The 18,606-nt window shown below is 41.3% G+C and overlaps 1 protein-coding gene across 3 annotated transcripts; it reads left to right on the forward strand.

The window, feature by feature from the left end:
* Positions 1 to 185: 185 nt before the first annotated feature.
* LOC143554450 (transcriptional corepressor SEUSS-like) lies at positions 186 to 7,883 on the forward strand. 3 transcript variants are annotated; one of them, XM_077044198.1, is made up of 10 exons: positions 186 to 210; positions 368 to 1,646; positions 1,727 to 1,846; positions 1,941 to 1,989; positions 2,470 to 2,687; positions 2,785 to 2,853; positions 2,964 to 3,061; positions 3,173 to 3,266; positions 3,863 to 3,932; positions 6,367 to 7,883. In XM_077044198.1, the coding sequence occupies exons 2-10, from the start codon at positions 657 to 659 to the stop codon at positions 7,254 to 7,256; spliced, it is 2,598 nt and encodes an 865-aa protein (XP_076900313.1). In that variant the 5' UTR covers positions 186 to 210; positions 368 to 656; the 3' UTR covers positions 7,257 to 7,883. The 3 variants fall into 3 exon arrangements, with proteins under 3 accessions (XP_076900313.1, XP_076900320.1, XP_076900327.1); XM_077044205.1 differs by having other exon boundaries at positions 186 to 206; XM_077044212.1 differs by lacking the exon at positions 186 to 210 and having other exon boundaries at positions 258 to 1,646.
* Positions 7,884 to 18,606: the final 10,723 nt, after the last annotated feature.

Genomic DNA, 18,606 nt, shown 5'->3' on the forward strand with positions numbered 1-18,606 from the left:
AGCGAAGAACAGTTCGGAATTTGTCTGTCATCTTCTACTTCTATTTCAATTTCTAACCTCAAAACCCTAATTCTTACAGTATATTATTATTATTATTACTCAGTTTGTTGCATATAACGAACAAAAGTGAACAAACAACACAGTGGAGAAGAAGACGAATAATAACAACTATATGTGGTTCAATTCTTCCTTCGTTTATCTATCTCGTAAGTGTTTTCATTTTCTACTTTTTTCCGATTATTATTGTTATTTTATTCTGATTCTAAGTTGTAACCCTAGCTAATTACTTACATTTAATCCACCTCTGATTTGATTTATTCTGTTTAGTTCGATCTTAAAATCGTAATATTAGGTTTTCGTTTTTCAGGAATTTTGTTTTCAGCTGGTAATTTGATGGAATGTGTATATGTTTAGCTGATTTGGGAGAATCATAACTCATGCTGAGATCAATGAGTGAAAAGATTGAGTCGTTTTTTAGATATTCTGGAAATTGTCTCGTTTTCGGGTATACTCAACTGCATAAGCTCAGATGTGAAGGTTTTCGGTTTATTTTGAGTGATACAGCGATAGTTGTTTAATAACGATAACGATAGCGATTTTAGTGGTTTAGGTTGTTAGGCGCGATTTTGTAGGGTTTTTGTGTGTGCTTTGAGAAGATGGTACCTCCCGGGCCACCGACTCCACTTGCTGGTGCACAGTCAGTTCCATCTTCCATGTTAAGGTCCAACTCAGGTTTATTAGGTGGTCAGGGCGGTTCACAGTCTGGTTTTCCGTCCCTTGTTTCGCCACGCACTCAGTTTAATAATATGAACATGGTTGGAAACGTGTCGTCCCTTCTACATCAGTCGTACAGTAATGGCGGGCCGAATGCAGGGATGTCGGGTCCTGGGAGTTCTTTGAGGAGTATGATGGATAACGGGGTTGATTCTGATCCGTTGTCCAGTATAGGTAACGGGATGGGATTTAATGCTCCGTCTTCGTCGCTTGGTCCGTCGAACATGGTCAACTCAAATGCAATGGGTCAACACTTTCCAAATTCATCTGCCAACCAGATCTTGTCGGATCAGCAGCAATGTGAATTGCCAAATTTGAGGCAGAGTCAGCAGTATTCTGTTACTAATAATAATATCCAGCAGCCACATCAGCAGTATCAAACTAGTCAAGGTGGATTAGGTGTAGGGCAGGTGAAAATGGAGCCACAGGTTATAACAAGCGACCATCTTGCTCAAAACTCCCAACAAATGCAAGCCTTGCGAAACCTTGGTCAGGTCAAAATGGAGCCACAGCAGGTTCAGACCATGAGAAGCTTGCCACCTGTAAAAATGGAGCCGCAACACTCTGATCAGTCATTATTTCTGCAACAACAACAGCAGCAGCAGCAGCAGCAGCAACAGTTGCTTCAAATGTCCAGACAATCTCCTCAGGCTTCTGCTGCTCAAATTAATCTTCTGCATCAACAAAGAATTTTGCAGCTACAACATCAGCAACAACAGCAACAACTATTGAAAAATATTCCTCAACAACGTTCTTCACTTCAACCACCGTTTCAACAAGCAATGAGATCTCCTGCAAAGCCTGTGTATGAACCAGGGACGTGTGCAAGACGGTTGACACATTATATGTATCAGCAACAACATCGGCCTGAAGTAAGATTTGCACAAATTTATGCATGCCAAGTAAGGTAAAGATACTTTCAGTTTTTTAATGCTTCTCTTTTTTTTTTCAGGACAACAACATTGAGTTTTGGAGAAAATTTGTGGCCGAGTACTTTGCTCCTAATGCCAGGAAGAAATGGTGTGTTTCTTTGTATGGTAATGGACGTCACACTACCGGAGTTCTTCCTCAGGTGAGATATGGCTATATGCAACATCAACTATTAAGGGATAAGGATAATGGTTTAATTGTTGCTTATTATATAGTGTATGCTTATGATCCTGCAGGACGTATGGCATTGTGAGATATGCAATAAGAAGCCGGGACGTGGTTTTGGTAAGTCTTTTTTGTTTTCCTTTTTCAAATCCTTGTTTGGATAGAAATCATGATCTCTGTTTCATGTACTAAATTGAATATTGCATCAATCCTGATTGCCTCATAATATCTTGGCTATAAATATGCGAGCGTTTTATATATTTAACTGCTCTTCCTAATAAGTTGTAGCCAATTTATGTAAGTATAAGTCCAGGTGCAAAACTACTAGTAAACAGAATCTGGTGTACTCGTATAGAACCTTATAAGTTTTCAGTTATGATGAAGTTCATATTGAAGTTGATGTGTACATCAACTCAACGATTACTTCAATTTATAGAGGTTGATTTGGATTTTGTACATGAGTCTTTCACCCATATCTCAAAATCTTTAAACAAGGCTTAGTTTTGTCTTAAAAGGGTCTCATGTTCATTTTTTAGACAAAGTCAAGCACTCACTTTCGTTTTGATCTAATATAAATGTATGTGAATGTGGTGGTTTCAGAGGCGACAGTAGAAGTGTTACCGCGGCTTTTTAAAATAAAGTATGAAAGTGGTACCTTGGAGGAACTTTTATATGTTGATATGCCAAGAGAGTATCAAAATTCATCGGGTCAAATAGTGCTTGACTATGCAAAAGCCATACAAGAAAGCGTTTTTGAGCAACTTCGGGTTGTTCGTGATGGTCAGCTACGAATAGTTTTTTCTGCAGCAGATTTGAAGGTTTGATTCCAGTTACTAAAGTTGTTAAAAGACAGGCATTTCTTTGATTTAAGTATAGATTTGTATATTACCAATTCGATTTTCTTGATAAATGCAGATATGCTCTTGGGAATTCTGTGCCCGGCGTCATGAAGAGCTTATTCCTAGTAGATTGCTGATACCACAGGTTGTTGACAATAATAAACGAGTTGAATTATTCTTTCTTACTTTTGATGTATATGCCAAATACAATTGTCTGTGTTGATGGGTAACCAAGCTGGTGATTCACTTTTGCAGGTTAGTCAACTAGGTAACGCGGCTCAGAAATATCAGGCTTCAACTCAAAATGCCTCATCAAATTTATCTGTACCAGAATTGCAGAACAATTGTAGCATGTAGGTTTCCATGCCATGTGCTTCCCATTCTGTTTTTAGCTTCTCGTTAATTGTCTTCAAATGCCACACTTGTTATTGCTATATATATTATGATTTTAATTTATGTTGTAGGTTTGTTGCTTCAGCTCGTCAGTTGGCAAAAGCATTGGAAGTACCATTAGTTAATGATTTAGGATATACAAAGAGATATGTCCGGTGTCTCCAGGTAAAATTTTTTCCTAATTTATCAGTTAGCACATGTTGTATTCTATTTTGAGTTAGTCTTCTGAATTCTTGACATGTATGGTTGACAAAAGTTGGCTAACTATTTTCAGAAACCTACTATATCTTGAAAATATAAGCGCAATCAATTTAACCAGAACAAAGCTATTCTGAAATTAATTTTGAGTGGGGAAATTAAGGGACATATTATTATCAGATAATGTAACTAAGTAAATAACAAAATAGAACATGAGAAATTGTAATTAGTTTTGTATGACAGTAAGAAATTCCTAGTTATGAACACACACTATAAATGTACAACCATTATCACAAGAAATAGAAGTTCATGATGTGAGTTGAATTGCATGTTTAAACATTTGATTTTCAGTATGCAATTTGTAATGGAGTAACGTGGTATTTTGCTTGCTTTTTTGTTTTGCACGTCAGTACGGGATTACGAGTTATGAACACAAACTATAAATGTGCAACCATTATCACAATAAATAAAAGTTTGAGATGTGATTCGAATTGCACGTATAAACATTTGCTTTATGAAATTTGTAATCAAGTAACATGGTATTTTGCTGGCTTTCTATGCAGATATCAGAAGTGGTCAATAGCATGAAAGATTTGATTGATTATAGCCGAGAAACCAGGACTGGGCCTATGGGTAAGTTTTTTAAACTTGTTTCATTTGTCACCTAAATACTATGTTACAAAATGCTAATGTTCCCCAAGGTTTTACTCTAGAAGTCAAAATGCTATTCTATGGCAAATGCTTGTTTACATTGATAAGAAATTTGATAACACCAGCTTGGTAATAGAACACAAAGAAAGCGAAAATAAAATAAACGAATACACAAATAGATTAAGCAATGTTCGAGAGGTTAATTAGCTCTCCTCTGGTTTACTTTCAAAATGTAAACTAATTCTAATATTATCAGCATCACTTATTAAATTAAGCATAAAAAGATACAATCCTATTTTAATATTTATGATTAAAGACATCCTTACAACTTACAAGTAACTTGTTCTCCAAGGCTTATTCATATGCAGTTATAGTAATCTTTTCTGATAGTAATAATATTAATAGAATCAGGACTTATCAAACTTTCTAGGCGTCTATAATTCTATATGGAATCCCTTCATGACCCAAACGTAACAAATGTGAATTGATGACACTTTACAAAGTAGAATTGAATTGTACATGTATCATTAAATATCTAAAGTGGTTCAGATAGTCAAATAAAACCTAAATGCATACAATACGCACACGCACGCGCGGGTGCACACACATTATATCAGTTATTCCAAGTACTATAAATTAATTAATATATAATACCACACATCTAGTGTGAAGTGTGTCAATTAAATACATCGGTAAGAAGGTAACTTCTCTATGTGTGTTAGCCAAGTTCTTCTAGGACTTTGTTTTGTTGTATATTTGGAAAAAATTTTAAACCAGAAATTACAAACTTGAAAGTGAAGAAAATGAGATATAAAACACGCCAATTAGACAATCGCGTTTTAGTTTTGTGTTTTGCATTATGTGTGCATTTTCATTGCTAAATAAGTTCTTAAGGTGTTTAGTTGCAAGCCAAGATTTGTGTAGAAAGTAAAGGTGCATTAAGTAGTTTCATGTGCTATATTAAACGTTACAATTACATTTTTGTTTTGGAACTTATATGGTTGAAATCCTAGTTAAATATGGTGGTTAAATATTATGAATTTTGTTTTCTTATATGGTAGTTAAATATTATGAACTTTTTTATCTGAAAATTTCTGTGGAGAATTTAGTTGAAGTTTCTTAATTGTGAATGGATCAATCGGGATCATGATCCCTTTAGCTCTATCAATTGAATTGCGGATCAAATATAGAAAGTAAAGGTGCATTAAGTAGTTGTATGTGTTATGTATTTGGAAAATTGGTTTTTATTGGTCCCAACTATTGCATTTTGGTTATTTTCGGTCCCAACTAACAAATTGGTCACTGATAGTCCCAATTTTTAATGTATTTGTTCCTAACGGTCCGCGGCTAACAGAATCCTAACGCCGTTAGTTTCATGTCGGCGGAAAAATGTTTTTGGCTGGGAAAGTCAATTTTTTTGCCGAAAAACGCCACCTGAACACCGCCACCACCACCAATTGACTCACCGCCAACCAACAACCATCACTTAAGCACCATCAACTGATTCCAACGACGGTTCTAGGGTTCCGACGACCTTAATATTTAGGGCTTTTACTAGAAAAAAGTTCCTAAAGGCACGATACAAAGTTACCATGATTTTGGGACAAAATTGTTGAGTTTTCGGGAAAAAATTTGTGTTTTCCGGCCAAAACCGTTTTTCCGGCGACCTTAAACTAACGACGTTAGAATTCTGTTAGTCGCAGACCGTTAAGAACAAATACGTTAAAAGTTGGGACCGTCAGCAGCCAATTCGTTAGTTGGGACCGGTAGTGACCAAAACACGATAGTTGGGACCAATAAAAACCAATTTATTTTGACGTTACATATTTGGTTTGGGATTTGTATGGTTGAAACACTAGGTAAGTATGGTAGTTAAATATTATGAATTTTATTTTCTGATATGGTAGTTGAATATCATGAATTTGTTTTGTCTGAAAATCTGTGTGGGAGATTTTGTTAAAGTTTCTTAACTTTAATGGATCAATCGGGATCGGGATCACTTTGGTTCTGCCAGTTGAGTTATGGATCAAATTGTGGTCCAATGTATCTATCATGAATCAGTTCATTAGGTAATTGTTTTGACTGGACCCATTCTTTAACCTGATTGAGATATTTAAGATATGCATTGTTTGTATGCATACCTAATCACATTAAGGCTCCATAATGATCTTCCCAAGCTGAGGTGGCGTTTTGACTCATTTACTTATGAACAAGTCAATTTAAGTTGTGTTTTTATTACAAACAGGTCTAATAGAAAGGGACGGGTTTTTTTCATACAACTTATATTGTTTTTATTCAAATATTTAGATTATTGCTGTAAATCGTTGTGAGCATAGTTAATGCATTAATTATTTATAAATTAGAGTTGCCGTCGCCAAAACTTTCTTTTTCATTTGCGCCTTTTGTGTTTTGACAGAGAGCTTAGCTAAGTTTCCGCGAAGGACATCTTCAACATCCGGGTTTCATAACCGATCCCAACAACCCGAAGACCAGCAAAAGCATCCGCAACCTACATTAAACAATCAAACATCTGCTATGCAAATTCCATCCACAAATGGCGTGATGCCAAGTGTAAATAACTCTAACCCCACACCCCCAACTAGTTCCAACACCACCATTGCCAACCTGCTCCACCAGAACTCTAGACACCAAAACCCACTTACCAACATCAACAACCCGTATGGCGGCATTCAGATTCAGATTCCGTCTCCCGGATCCTCCAGCACAGCACCGTTGCCACAACCCCACCCTAATCCCTCCCCTTTTCAATCACCAACACCATCATTATCTAACACCGCCTTGGCGGCATCAGGACCGCCTTTGAATTCCGCCACCTCACCAAATATTTCCATTGGTGACGCAGATGGAAATGACTCTCAAAGCTCGGTCCAGAAGATAATACAGGAAATGATGTCATCCCAACTTGGTGGCATTGGTGGCGGCGGGTCAATTGGAATCGAGATGAAAGGTACTAATGATTTAATTCAGGCTGGAAACGGTGGCATCGGTGGCGGTCAAACAGGTATAGTTAACGGGGTGAACGGAATGAATGGGATGAACGGAATGAATGGGATAAACGGAATGAATGGGATAAACGGGATCCGAGGTGCAATGGGTCATAATAATAATTCTTTGAGTATGAATGGAAGGGTTGCAATGCAGATGAATCAGCACCATCAACCGCCTAATAACCACCATAATCCGCCACCTCAGCAGCAGCAGGACTTAGGGAGTCAGTTGCTTAATGGGCTTGGAGCTATTAACGGTTTTAATAATCTGCCGTTTGACTGGAAACCGTCTCCTTAGAAGAAGAGGTTAAACTAAAGGTAAAGGTAATGTCTTTATATCAAAAAGTATTCTATAATGGCGGTGTCGTTGAAAGATTTTCAAATCTTGTTTCAACATTGGAACAAATATGATGGGGTGAAAATGAAATCCTGATACCCATGAGAAGGATGTGAAAACTAAACGCACATGATGTTGGCGTTCCCGTCACTAATTTCAGAGATGAAAGGAAAGATATAGCATGGCAGTCGGTTTATTGTTACTTTGTTTTGTTCTTTTTTGTGTTTTTTTTTTGTTGATCAAAACGTCTTTGATATGTTGCTTGATTTTGTTGGATGATTGGAAGACCGCGCACTAATGTTGTTGACGCGTGATGAACGATCCAAGCAGGCGGGGGAGGCTGTTGTGGTTAATGCGCGGATGCGTGTACTAGTATGTCGATTGCTATATCTATATATCTCTAAACTAGAAGTGAGTGTATATATCTATGGAATGTTGGAGCAGTTTAATGTAGAATTTAGTTATATTTTTCATGGTGGTTTACTTCTGTGTTGTGACTTGTGATGGTTGTGTTCGCTTAGGGGTAGCTTTGGTCAACTTGTATTAATATATTGTTAACATATTAATGTATTCAATTTTGATATGGTATTGGTATCGAGTAAGATTGGAACATGTGTATCAACACGGTGATGGATGGATAAACAACTATGTGGTGATATTAACATAACAATGTCTATACTGGATAAACTGTAAATCTAAGGAAATACACTATATGGCTAGGGGCGAGCAATAGAAATAGTGTTTCCATTCCATGTATTGATACGCATAATATAAACCCACCGGTCCATCTACAGGTACAACACCCTTCCAAAAATCCTGCTAGTAAAGCAGATAGTTTAGTTTAGTTTAGTCGTTGGTGTAAGTTACAATGCATAACTTTGTAAACGAATTTGGAAACCATCCTCCATCATTCACACATCAAATGCTTCATTAATGGGATGTTCATCTTCAACAACCACTACAAGAGATTCCCCTAGCTTATACAAGGACAATTTATAAACCACATTACTATATAAGCAAACTATCTGGAAGGGTTACTTCTCTAAACTCCTTACTTGTCATATCAAATGAAATAATTATATAGCTAAAACCACCGTCCATTGTAATCAAATCCTTAGCAAGCCAATAAAAAATCCTATCTATAACTACCTATTTTAATCAGTGCCTTATGGCCCAATAAACTAAGTAGACAATTTAAATGTTTTAACATGTCTAATCAGAACTAAATTTATCGGATATAAGTATTTTTTTTTTGTTAATATCTATAGTTATTTAAACTGATAACTCAAAAAATCAGACATACATTTCTTTTTTCAATAGGCCCGTTTTGACCGATACCAAAATGAACCATTTTAAATTTGCTCGTTTTGAATGAATCCATCCTGAGTCAAATTTATTCTTGTCAATTACCTTACCCGTCCCGAGCCGCATGTTTTCCTAGGATTTAGGTTTATGACTTTTTTCTTGATAGTCTCCTCTTATTCAGTAAGTTGTAGTATGTTTCCTGTATTTGCTAAATAAATAAGAAACATTTCAGGTCGGATAAAACATTTTTATCGTCTAGTTGTGACTATTAAGACAAAACGTCTTCTGGATACACTAGTCAATAGTTTCAGCTCCACAAATGTATATGCGGATCCCTAAAGCCAGTGATGTGGTAGTCGTCGCTAGTCGTGTGGTGGGGTGTGGACTGACAATTAATTGGGGATTAATTAGAATCAATCAGGATTAACTAGGATTTACTGTGATTAATCGAAAATTAATCGGCTCCTAATCGGAAATTACAATTGATTACATTACATGTGGTTTGTATTTATTGGTGTTGAAGAACACACTTAAATAAATGATGTGCGTTTTCTTTTTCTTTATATTGTTTTTGTTCTAGTCTTGACCATACATGTCCTAACTTAAACTTTTGATGTTAAGGGCAATGTCACGTGCATAAACATCATAGTATACACCTAATTATATATTATTGCATTTGATAATGAAAATGAAAATTAAAAGTGTCACTAATTAAGTTCATATTATGTATCATTATCAACAGATATATTGTAACATCCTAGACGAATCCCGCATCGGCCATGGACATGAGAGATTCATGGTTCATAAGTAAATACTTGCCTCTTAAATCACTAACGAGCTATGGGCTTAATGATAGTGGACAAGAGGACTTCAGGTGGAAGTAGTACTAAGATGGATGACCACCTAGGAAGTCTCTATCAGGGGCAACCCAAAATCCCTGGATGGGCCATCTATCAAGGTCAATGCAAACAATATTGGTGATACAAGAGGCGGGATGTTATATATATTGTATTATTATTATTATTATTATTATTATTATTATTATTGAAAGGCAAGCTTTACATATATTGTATTTTATGCTAATCGAATATCCAATTTTGCACGATGTTGTTTTGTCAACATCATAATTTCAAAGTGTTTTCAATGTATTTTTCAAAATACATCAAATCCAACATACTGAAACCAAAGACATATACGTGTTATAAACAATAAATGTACTTTTGAAAAGACAAACTTTGCAATCTTTTAAAGGTATAACGATAGGACCGCTTAAGAAGTGACAACCCTAAACTTACACAATTATAACCGGTAGGACCGCTTAAGAAGTAACGGATCCATCGGTCTAGAAGACATTATAGGAACGATACCAATTTGTTTGCGGTTTGGGTAGCCTGTCTCGGCTTTGGTTACTTGTTTATCTCTTCAGTTATTAAAAGAAATAAATACTTATGACAAAAGAATCAAATAAAACTTTAAAATTATGTTGTTTTCAAATCTTTTATTCTTTGAGCTTCCTAAATTTTATTTTGAAATTTTGATAATGATATGATGTATGAACATACAGCAATCCAACCTAATAATTAAGTGATCCAGCACAATCATGACCGAAAGAGTTGTTAGGTAAATAACATTATTGATTATTTATTATTGCCCTATTTCTTACGATTCTTTGTGACGTTTCTCACATGCAAAATGCTATATTTATTGAGCAATAACTTCGTGAATATTTTATAAGGGTGGTCGAGGTCGATAACTTAGCTGGGCCAAGTTGGCCGAGTAGGTCAGGTACCTTGGGTAAGTCACCCGGCTAAAACGAGTAGGACATTGGGTAGTGATGACAGAGTACAATAACTCGGGCGGGGTAAAGGATTGCAACAAGTCGTTGGGCATTAAAAAAATATATTTTTATATAATTATTAATACATAAAACCATAAACCACTTCCGCAACAAATTTTTTATCACTCTCTACACACTCTCAACTTTAAAAAAATGGAAGACTCATCAACAGAAACATCAAAAACATATGGACCAAGAGTGGGGTTGAATCAGTACGAACCGGTTCTGACCCAGCTGTTCGTTAGCCATCCTTTTCCGAGCCAAACGAACCTGGTCCAACCAAACCCGTGCCATTAGTTTTCGAAGCAGCCAAACACGACTCAACTCATGAACCCTAATTAATCCAACAATTTTTGAGCCAACTCAACATATGTTAAAAAAAAATAAAAAATTGAGTGGGTATTTTGGGCAACCCCCTCCCCATGTTGAGTAGTTTGGAGTAGTTTTGGATAGGGCTACAAACAAATACAAAGAAGGTTTTGTTCATCATGTTCGTTCGTTAAGGAAATAATGTTTTTGTGAACTATTCATGATCATATACCGAACAAGATTTTATGTTCATGTTCGTTCATTAAGAAAATAAATATGTTCACAAACGCAAATAAAATTGGCGGAGCCTAGAGATAGTGGTCGATGTATTTTCAATGTGAATAATGGAAAAAGAAAGGTGAACATTGCAAAAACGGTTAACATTGAAAAATCAATGTGGTGGTTTCTTGTTTTATGATAGAGTAATAACATAACTGAAGAAACACTAAGTGACCCCGGCAGATTATGGATAATCTTAGGGTTAAGTAGATGTTTCCCACGAGGGTTAGGTCCGGCAACGATGGTTATTCTTCTCGACCTGCAAAACAGACACCGTAAGCTCGTCACTGAGAAGGGGGGGGGGGGTTCCTCCTTGTGACCACCCTTCGGCGTGAGAATCAGACTAGATTGCTCTGATATAAGTGTATATTGAGAGAAATAGCTAGAGAAGATAAGATGATGATACATTCCAAGGTGTTGGAGTATTTATAGCCGAAGGTAGGTTTCCAAGCAGGTACGGCCAGCTGTATAATATTCCTTTTCCACCAACTACGGGCTATGTACGTGCCATGATGGGAGTTGGTGGGTAGGCAGCGGCTGATAGTGACATTTTGTACTAGAGCGTGCTCCTCCTCGTACTATTGTCGGTGAGCTGTCACCCTGTGATTGGTTCATGGGCTGCTTTGGTCAGATCTTGTCTATTTTGTCCATACCTTGGCAGGTATAGTACAAAAGATCTTCCAGAAGCGTACGAACTGGCTCTTTTGGGCGGGAATATTCCCGCCTTGCTCACTCCTTCTCAGGTGACATTGCTGAAGTATAAGAGTTAGTGCCTTAAGCGTGTAGCCTTACCGTTAGTGCGGGTAGCCTTCCTTCTTGGCTTGTACCCATAGCTGCGAGAACAGGCAGGGTACTGTACCAAGGGAGGCTTTCCTGCGGGAACAGCTGGCTTACTGCGTATAAGGTCTTCATATCTCTGAGCATGGTGGGTCCTGCGGGACCAGTTAGTCTTTGCGCAGACGTACCTCTTCAAGGTGTCTTGCGGGTCCAACTGGGCTTTGCGGGGACCTACCTCTTCAAGTCCCCCCAGTCCATTGTTCTTCTCATGAATTGTTAATAAGTGAGGTGAACTTTTGGACTTTAAGCAAGGGGTTTTCAAGAGGTTTTTGTTTTTTAAGGTTTTCCGTGGGGATTCTTCCCGCGGTATTCCTAATGTCACTTGCAGAAATTCCCGACTTTTCTGCCTGATCTTTGGTTATGATGCGGGTAGGTGTTTAACCTCTTCGCAAGTCGGGAGCGTTGAATTTCACTTGTATAGACTCTTCACGAGGTTTTGGTAGTTTTGGACATAGTGATCAGTTATGTTAAACTACCAATTCCACCTTGAAGTTTCAAACAATCTAGTTCTCAACGTTCCCGCCATGCGGAGGTGTTATTTCCCTTTCCGCAAGCATGGCCCATAAGATCCTTCTTGGCTTCCATTCCCTGCAAGTGCTAAGTATGTGAAGGGTTTCGCCTTGACACTGTACCCGCACTTGTCTTATGGTTTTTTGCTTCCCAAGGTAAGGGGGTATATTCCCTCTTATTTTTGAATCTTTTTGAAGTTCGAAGAGTTGGTGAAAGGATAAGAACAGTCCAAACTGTTGAAGTGACGTTGGCGTCTCTTGACGGTTTCTTCTGACGGTTTCAGGACGTGCAGGAAGTTATGGCGACGTGACAGTATATGGTCATTCCGGACGCTTTTTCAGGCGCGTGGGCGCGAGTTTTCGGGCGCGTGGGCGCGATTTTTACGGCACGCGTCCTTTCGACAGCTGTTGCCAGCCTGCTTTTTCCACGTGTCGCCGTTTCATTGCACCTGCGCTTTCTCTCTCCTCCTCATTAAATTCATCGCATTCATTGCGATGAGTATATAAAGGGGGGAGAGGGTGCATCTCAATTCACACCTTCACTTCACTCTTCTTCTTCTAAGCGATTTCCGGCGAATACTCTAACTTTTCCGTCGAGCATTCTCCTGAAATAGTTCTCTTTCATACCTAAAAAATGTCTTCTATTCATGATCCTGAGGTTACTGTCGAGGAGTCCGATGTATACCCCGAGAACCCGATGGCCACGTCTGATAAGGACGATAAGAGTACTGCTGGCGAGTGCCAGTGTACTCTTTCTGTCGACTTGTATCACTACATCGTCAAGAAGTTCATGCTCGAGCCCTACGAGCCTGAGTTTCCAGAGCCCCACCAGACGGTGTATGATGCCCCCAAGGGCAAGATAGGGGTTTATGCCTCATTCTTCATATATGGGAATCTCAGATTCCCATTAACGAAGTTCGTATACCGTGTTTTGGAGAAACACGGTGTACACTTGACGGAGGTGCACCCGATGGCGATCGCTAAGGTTCGCCATTTTGAATGGGTGTGCCACATTCTGGGCATCGAGCCCCGCGTCGACCGCCTGATGACCTTCTACTCCTGGAGGTGCATCCAGGGCTGGTATACCTTGGTCACTCGGATCAAGGGTTTGAAGATCTGCGCTACCGAGCGCAGTCTTCGGTCTTGGAAGCGGGAGTTTTTCTACATCTCCGCTCGCGTCGTCCCCATTGCGATGACGTTCAAGAATGGGAGGGCACTCCCTAACCTTCACGCCTCCAATTACCAGGAGACGGAATGGTTCACCAGGATCTCCCAGATCTAGACTCCGGTTTACCGCTTTGCGGAGTCTGGGATGGTGATGCTTGGGATGAGCCGGGTATGGAAGGATGCCGGTTCTGAGACTCCGCAAGTACCCATCATCCTCGAATACGGTTTGAACTCTACTCCTTACGGTATGCTCCGTCTTATGTGCTGATATAGGGTTTTTCTTCTAACTGTTTTTCTTTTTATTTCAGAGGGGAACGACTTACAATCGCTCCTGCACCCGCGGGAGACTGGTGGTCCCGCCCGGCTGGGTACTCGCGATCTTGACGAGAACGAGTTGCCCATCTTGGAGCAGACGGCGGATAGATTTGTGGAGGTCTACCCGCAGGGCCACAAGATTTTGAGCGCCACGCGGCCAGGTAAGGGATTCTTTAATCCTCGCCCTCTTCATGCTCAAACCTCTGCTGGAGTTCCTCTAATTTTGTCATCTTCTGATGAGGGATCCGCAGATGTGCCTTTCTTCGTGAGGAAGAAGAAAGCTGCCGGCGTGAAGGGTAAGGCGAAGGTTACCTCCGCTGTCGACCTGGGAAATCAGTCTGATTCCGAGACTGAAAGCGAGGAGGCGGGGGGGAACCCTGGTGGTGGTGAGACCATTGTCTCGGAGGTTGGGACAGCTGTCACCTCCGAGCAACCAAGCGTTACGACGGTGACTGGCGTGAAGAGGCCAGCTCCATCGGGTTCGTCCCCGCCCGTCAGAACTTTCAAGATTAAGAAAACCCGTAAGTATAATTTTTATTTACCTTTCCTGCATTTCTTTTCGCCGTTGTTTTTAATGTTTTGTTCTTTATGCAGGGGTGGACGCATCCGCATTTCAGAGCGGTGCGGGCGGAAGCAGTTCTGGACCCACGACGATAGGTTTGGTCAACCTATCCGAGGCGATGACCCAGGCGGCCGCGCCTGTTTCCGGTGCTGGTTCGGTTGCTCATACCGTCGAGTCAACTGTTCCAGTAATGACGTCATCTCCGCCGGCCGTTAGTGCCATTTTTACCGCATCTTTCACTGAGCCGGCGGTGATCTTTTCTATAAGCTCCGCAGCAGCGACCACGGTTGTGAGTTCATCTCCAATGAGTTCACCTCCGATGGTCTCTACCACGGTGGCTTCTACCCTGCCCCCTCCGCCAGCGACTACCTCGTCCGTGGCCGGTTCTTCAGGTATGTTCAGGGTTGGGGCTCCTAGCCAATCTTTGCCCCCTTCCCATCTCATTGACCTCTTGGATGGATATCCCTTAGGTTTGGGTGATGGGTTTGGCGGCTACCGGCCTGTCTTCGACCCTACAGGTACGTGGGGTTATTTTGGCCTATTATCTATTTTTATCATTTTTTTCCTAACTGTTTTTTGTTTTTGCAGTTTCGGATTCCAATGAGATGTATGCTCCACGGTGGAATATCCGCCGGGGAACGACCCTCCGAACGGCTGCGGATTGCGTTGACTGGACGCGCCATGCCGCCCCAAGCGGTGCGTTGGGGAAGGCCATGGCTAGCTACCAAGAGGGTAGGCTAACCAATGAGCTCCGAATCCTCCTTTCCCGGATTCAGCCGCGCGTCGAGCTACTCTGTCGTGAAATCGACAAGTTAAAGACGGCGCGTAGCCTGAAAGTGGCTCAGGCGCGAGCATTGCGGGAGGAGAACAAGAGACTCGCTGCCACCGCAGCGGAGAAGGAGAAGGCCTACAAGGACCTTGAGGTCGAGGTCCAGGCCAGGCATGAGGCCCGCTCCAAGGCTACCCAAGCTGTCAACGAGCAGCTTAGGTTGGCCAAGGAGACTGCGCGTAATGCGACCGAGAGGGCCACCAAAGCTGAAGCCATTGCTAAGCCTCTGCGCGCCGAGAATGAAGAGCTTAAAGCTAAACTAGAGAAGCTTCAGCAGGCTCATGATGCTTTGGCTTTAGAAGATGCCAAGAAGCTCCAAGAGCTCCTGGATCAGAAGGGTATGCTTGATCGCACTGAGCGTAAGCTTAAGGGCGTTGAAGAGGCTGTGGCTAAGGATGTGTTGCTTGCCAACCTCAACAAAAATGAAGCCGAACGTGCCCGCGATCAAGCTCAAGCTGCCCTTCAGGAGGCTCTGGCAAATAAGGAGTGGCTTCTGCGAGAAGCGTTGCCTTAGGTACGCATAGCTTCATAATTTCTTTACGCTTTTCTTTATACTTAGAAAAGGTTTTGATATATATATATATATATATATTTTTTTTGTAGGTTGTGCATCGGATCTTCGCGAACACGTCTTATGACGATGACATGAGTGCAGCCCTCAACGCTTCTCATGAGGATGGGGAAAAGGCTGGTTTCCTGCTTGGTCTAGGGTTTGTTGAGAAGGGCATCCCGCCTTCCAACTTCCCTCTACACGACGTGGACACTGAAGCTGCCTACGACCAAGCAGTGAACCAGTATGCTGCCTTCCCGCATCCGGTGGTGGTGAAGGTGAACGAGATTGCTGCTGCTGATGACGGGCTAGCTGTTCTCAAGGCTTTCCTTGAACCGCCGCAGCCAACTGATGGTGCGGGTTCAAGCGGGTTTGGAGGGAGTGGTCCTGAAGCGTGAACCTTGAGATCCCTTCCAACCGTTAGGATAGATTTATATTTTTGTAGGCGGGTAGATACCTAGCCATTCTTGTAATGTTTGAATTTTTATGAAATATAAATGTTTTGTTAACGCCTTGCCTTGTAAACATTATATGTTATGCTCATACATATTTCAGTTTAACTTAGCAATTTCCTAAGTGTTTTGAATAAGTTAACCTTTTGACGCGTGATTGATAATAGGCTAATGTTCAGTTTCCGCTATCATGATTGTGCGGGTAGGATCGTCACTTTCACTTAGTAGGATGACCAAACTTCCCCTATATCTGATCAGCGTGAAGGTTTTCCTCATCTTTTCCTTAGAAATTTTCTACCGTTTTTTTGTGTTTATGCGGGTTTTGCCGCTTTCCACACGCAATGACTTAATTCCTCCCTCACTTATTTATGCGGTGAATACCGGCATATCAGTGTGGTCAGTTCATAAGTATAAAGGTAAGGCTATCAACACAATGTGATAAGGAGAATCATTTCCATTAGAAGTGGCTCTAGGCCTTTTCTTTACAAGTTTGGAATTGATCTACATGTAACATCTGCGTAATTGAGCTCTATTCCATGTTCTTGGGATGGGGGTGCCATCGAGCCTTTCGAGCTGGTATACGCCCTTTCCCGAAACTTCTTTAATAATGTTTGGCCCTTCCCAGACCGGGGCCAGCTTTCCTGGGCGCTCTTGGTTCGAAGCCTCGTTGTTACGCAGTATGTAGTCTCCGACATTGAAGTTGCAGAGTTTTACCCGCGTGTTGTAGTACTTTTGCATTTGTCGCTTGTAGTTCTCTTCACGCGCTGCGGCTAAGTCTCTGCGTTCCTCGGTTAGCATAAGGTCTAACCATCTTTCTGCATCATTGTCTTCTGGTTGAGTTATGACTCTTGGTGAGGGTAGACCAATCTCGACTGGAACCATGGCTTCAGTGCCATAGGTAGGGCTGAACGGGGTTTCGCCCGTGCTTGCCTTTTTTAGCGTTCTGTTTGCCCAAAGGACATGTGGAACTTCGTCCACCCAGCCGGATCTATGCTCCAAGAGTCTTTTCTTTATGCCGTCGACGATGCTCTTGTTTGCTCTTTCCACCTCACCATTACCCTGCGGGTGTGCCACTGAGGTAAAGGTGTGGGTGATTTGAAGTTCTTTCAGCCACTTTTGTAGCTTCTGGTCAGCAAAGTTGGTGTCGTTATCACTCACCAAATTATGTGGAAGTCCAAAACTTCAAATAATAAATTCCCAAATAAATTTTTTGATATGTTTTGCGGTTGTTTGGGCTAAGGGTTTTGCTTCTATCCACTTGGTGAAGTAGTCGATGGCTGCCACTAGGAACTGGACGTTCCCAGCTGCTGCTGGAAATGGGCCTGTCACATCGATGGCCCACTTCTGAAATGGCCATGAAGAAGTGACTGGAACAAGTTCATTCTTTGGGCGATGCGTGTTGGGTGCGTAGAGCTAGCAGGATCTACATTTTCTGATGTAGGCCAGCGCATCCGTATACATCCCCGGCCAAAAGTATCCCGCGTTATTTAGCTTAGCTACAACTGCGCGTGGACCTGCGTGTATTCCACAGATGCCTTCGTGTACTTCCCTTAAGAGGTAGTCGGCATCTTGGTCGTCCATGCATCTGAGGAGTGGGCCAAGAAAGTTACGCCTGTAAAGTATGTCATCAACAAGTTGATAGTTCAGTGATTTACAGCGTATCTTTCTTGCATGCGTCTTCGACTCTGGTAATATACCCGCTGCAAGGTAATTTATGATTGGTGTCATCCATGTTTCCGTGCCGGTTTGGATGACACAAATTTTCTTGTACGGGATTGATGGTGCTCCAAGAAGTTCAACGCGGATGTCCTTTCCCAAGTGGGTGAAGGCTAACGATGCAAGCTTGCTTAACGCATCCGCAGATTTGTTTTCGCTTCGCTTGATGTGCATAACTTTGCAATCGTTAAAATCGCGCATAAGGGTTTTTGTTGTGCGAGGTACAGGGCCATTGTGTCGTTCACGGCCGTGTACGTCCCGTTTATCTGGTTGGCTACTAACATGGAATCCATGTGGGCTTCCAAGTTTTTTACCCCCATCTTACGCGCAATTCTTAATCCGGCCAAGAATGCTTCGTACTCCGCTTCGTTATTCGTACTTGGGAAATCCAGCCGAATAGCGTAAGTCTACTCTTGGCCTGCTGGGTTAGTTAGTTTCAACCCTGCGCCTGAACCCTCGTTGTTGGCTGCTCCATCAGTATAGAGTCGCCAGACATCATCGATGTCCTGTGCTAGAGAGGGTTGAGCCTCTTCCTGGCACTCTTTTTCCCGCGAAGCGGGTACTTCTGCAATAAAGTCGGCCAAGACCTGGCCTTTTATGGCTGGTCTTGGCTTGTATTTTATCGCGTATTCCCCCAACTCAAT

Source organism: Bidens hawaiensis, unplaced genomic scaffold, assembly GCF_021521415.1.
Source record: "Bidens hawaiensis isolate Kalapana, Puna unplaced genomic scaffold, B.hawaiensis_p1.1 tig00001032_1, whole genome shotgun sequence".
Taxonomy (NCBI): Eukaryota; Viridiplantae; Streptophyta; class Magnoliopsida; order Asterales; family Asteraceae; genus Bidens; species Bidens hawaiensis.

Coding starts and splice junctions, on each gene's coding strand:
- LOC143554450 (XM_077044198.1), top strand. CDS start 657: ATGGTACCTCCCGGGCCACCGACTCCACTTGCTGGTGCACAGTCAGTT. Junction 1,647..1,726: donor AGCAACAACATCGGCCTGAA/GTAAGATTTGCA, acceptor TTTTTTTTTCAG/GACAACAACATTGAGTTTTG. Junction 3,062..3,172: donor TTGCAGAACAATTGTAGCAT/GTAGGTTTCCAT, acceptor TTTATGTTGTAG/GTTTGTTGCTTCAGCTCGTC.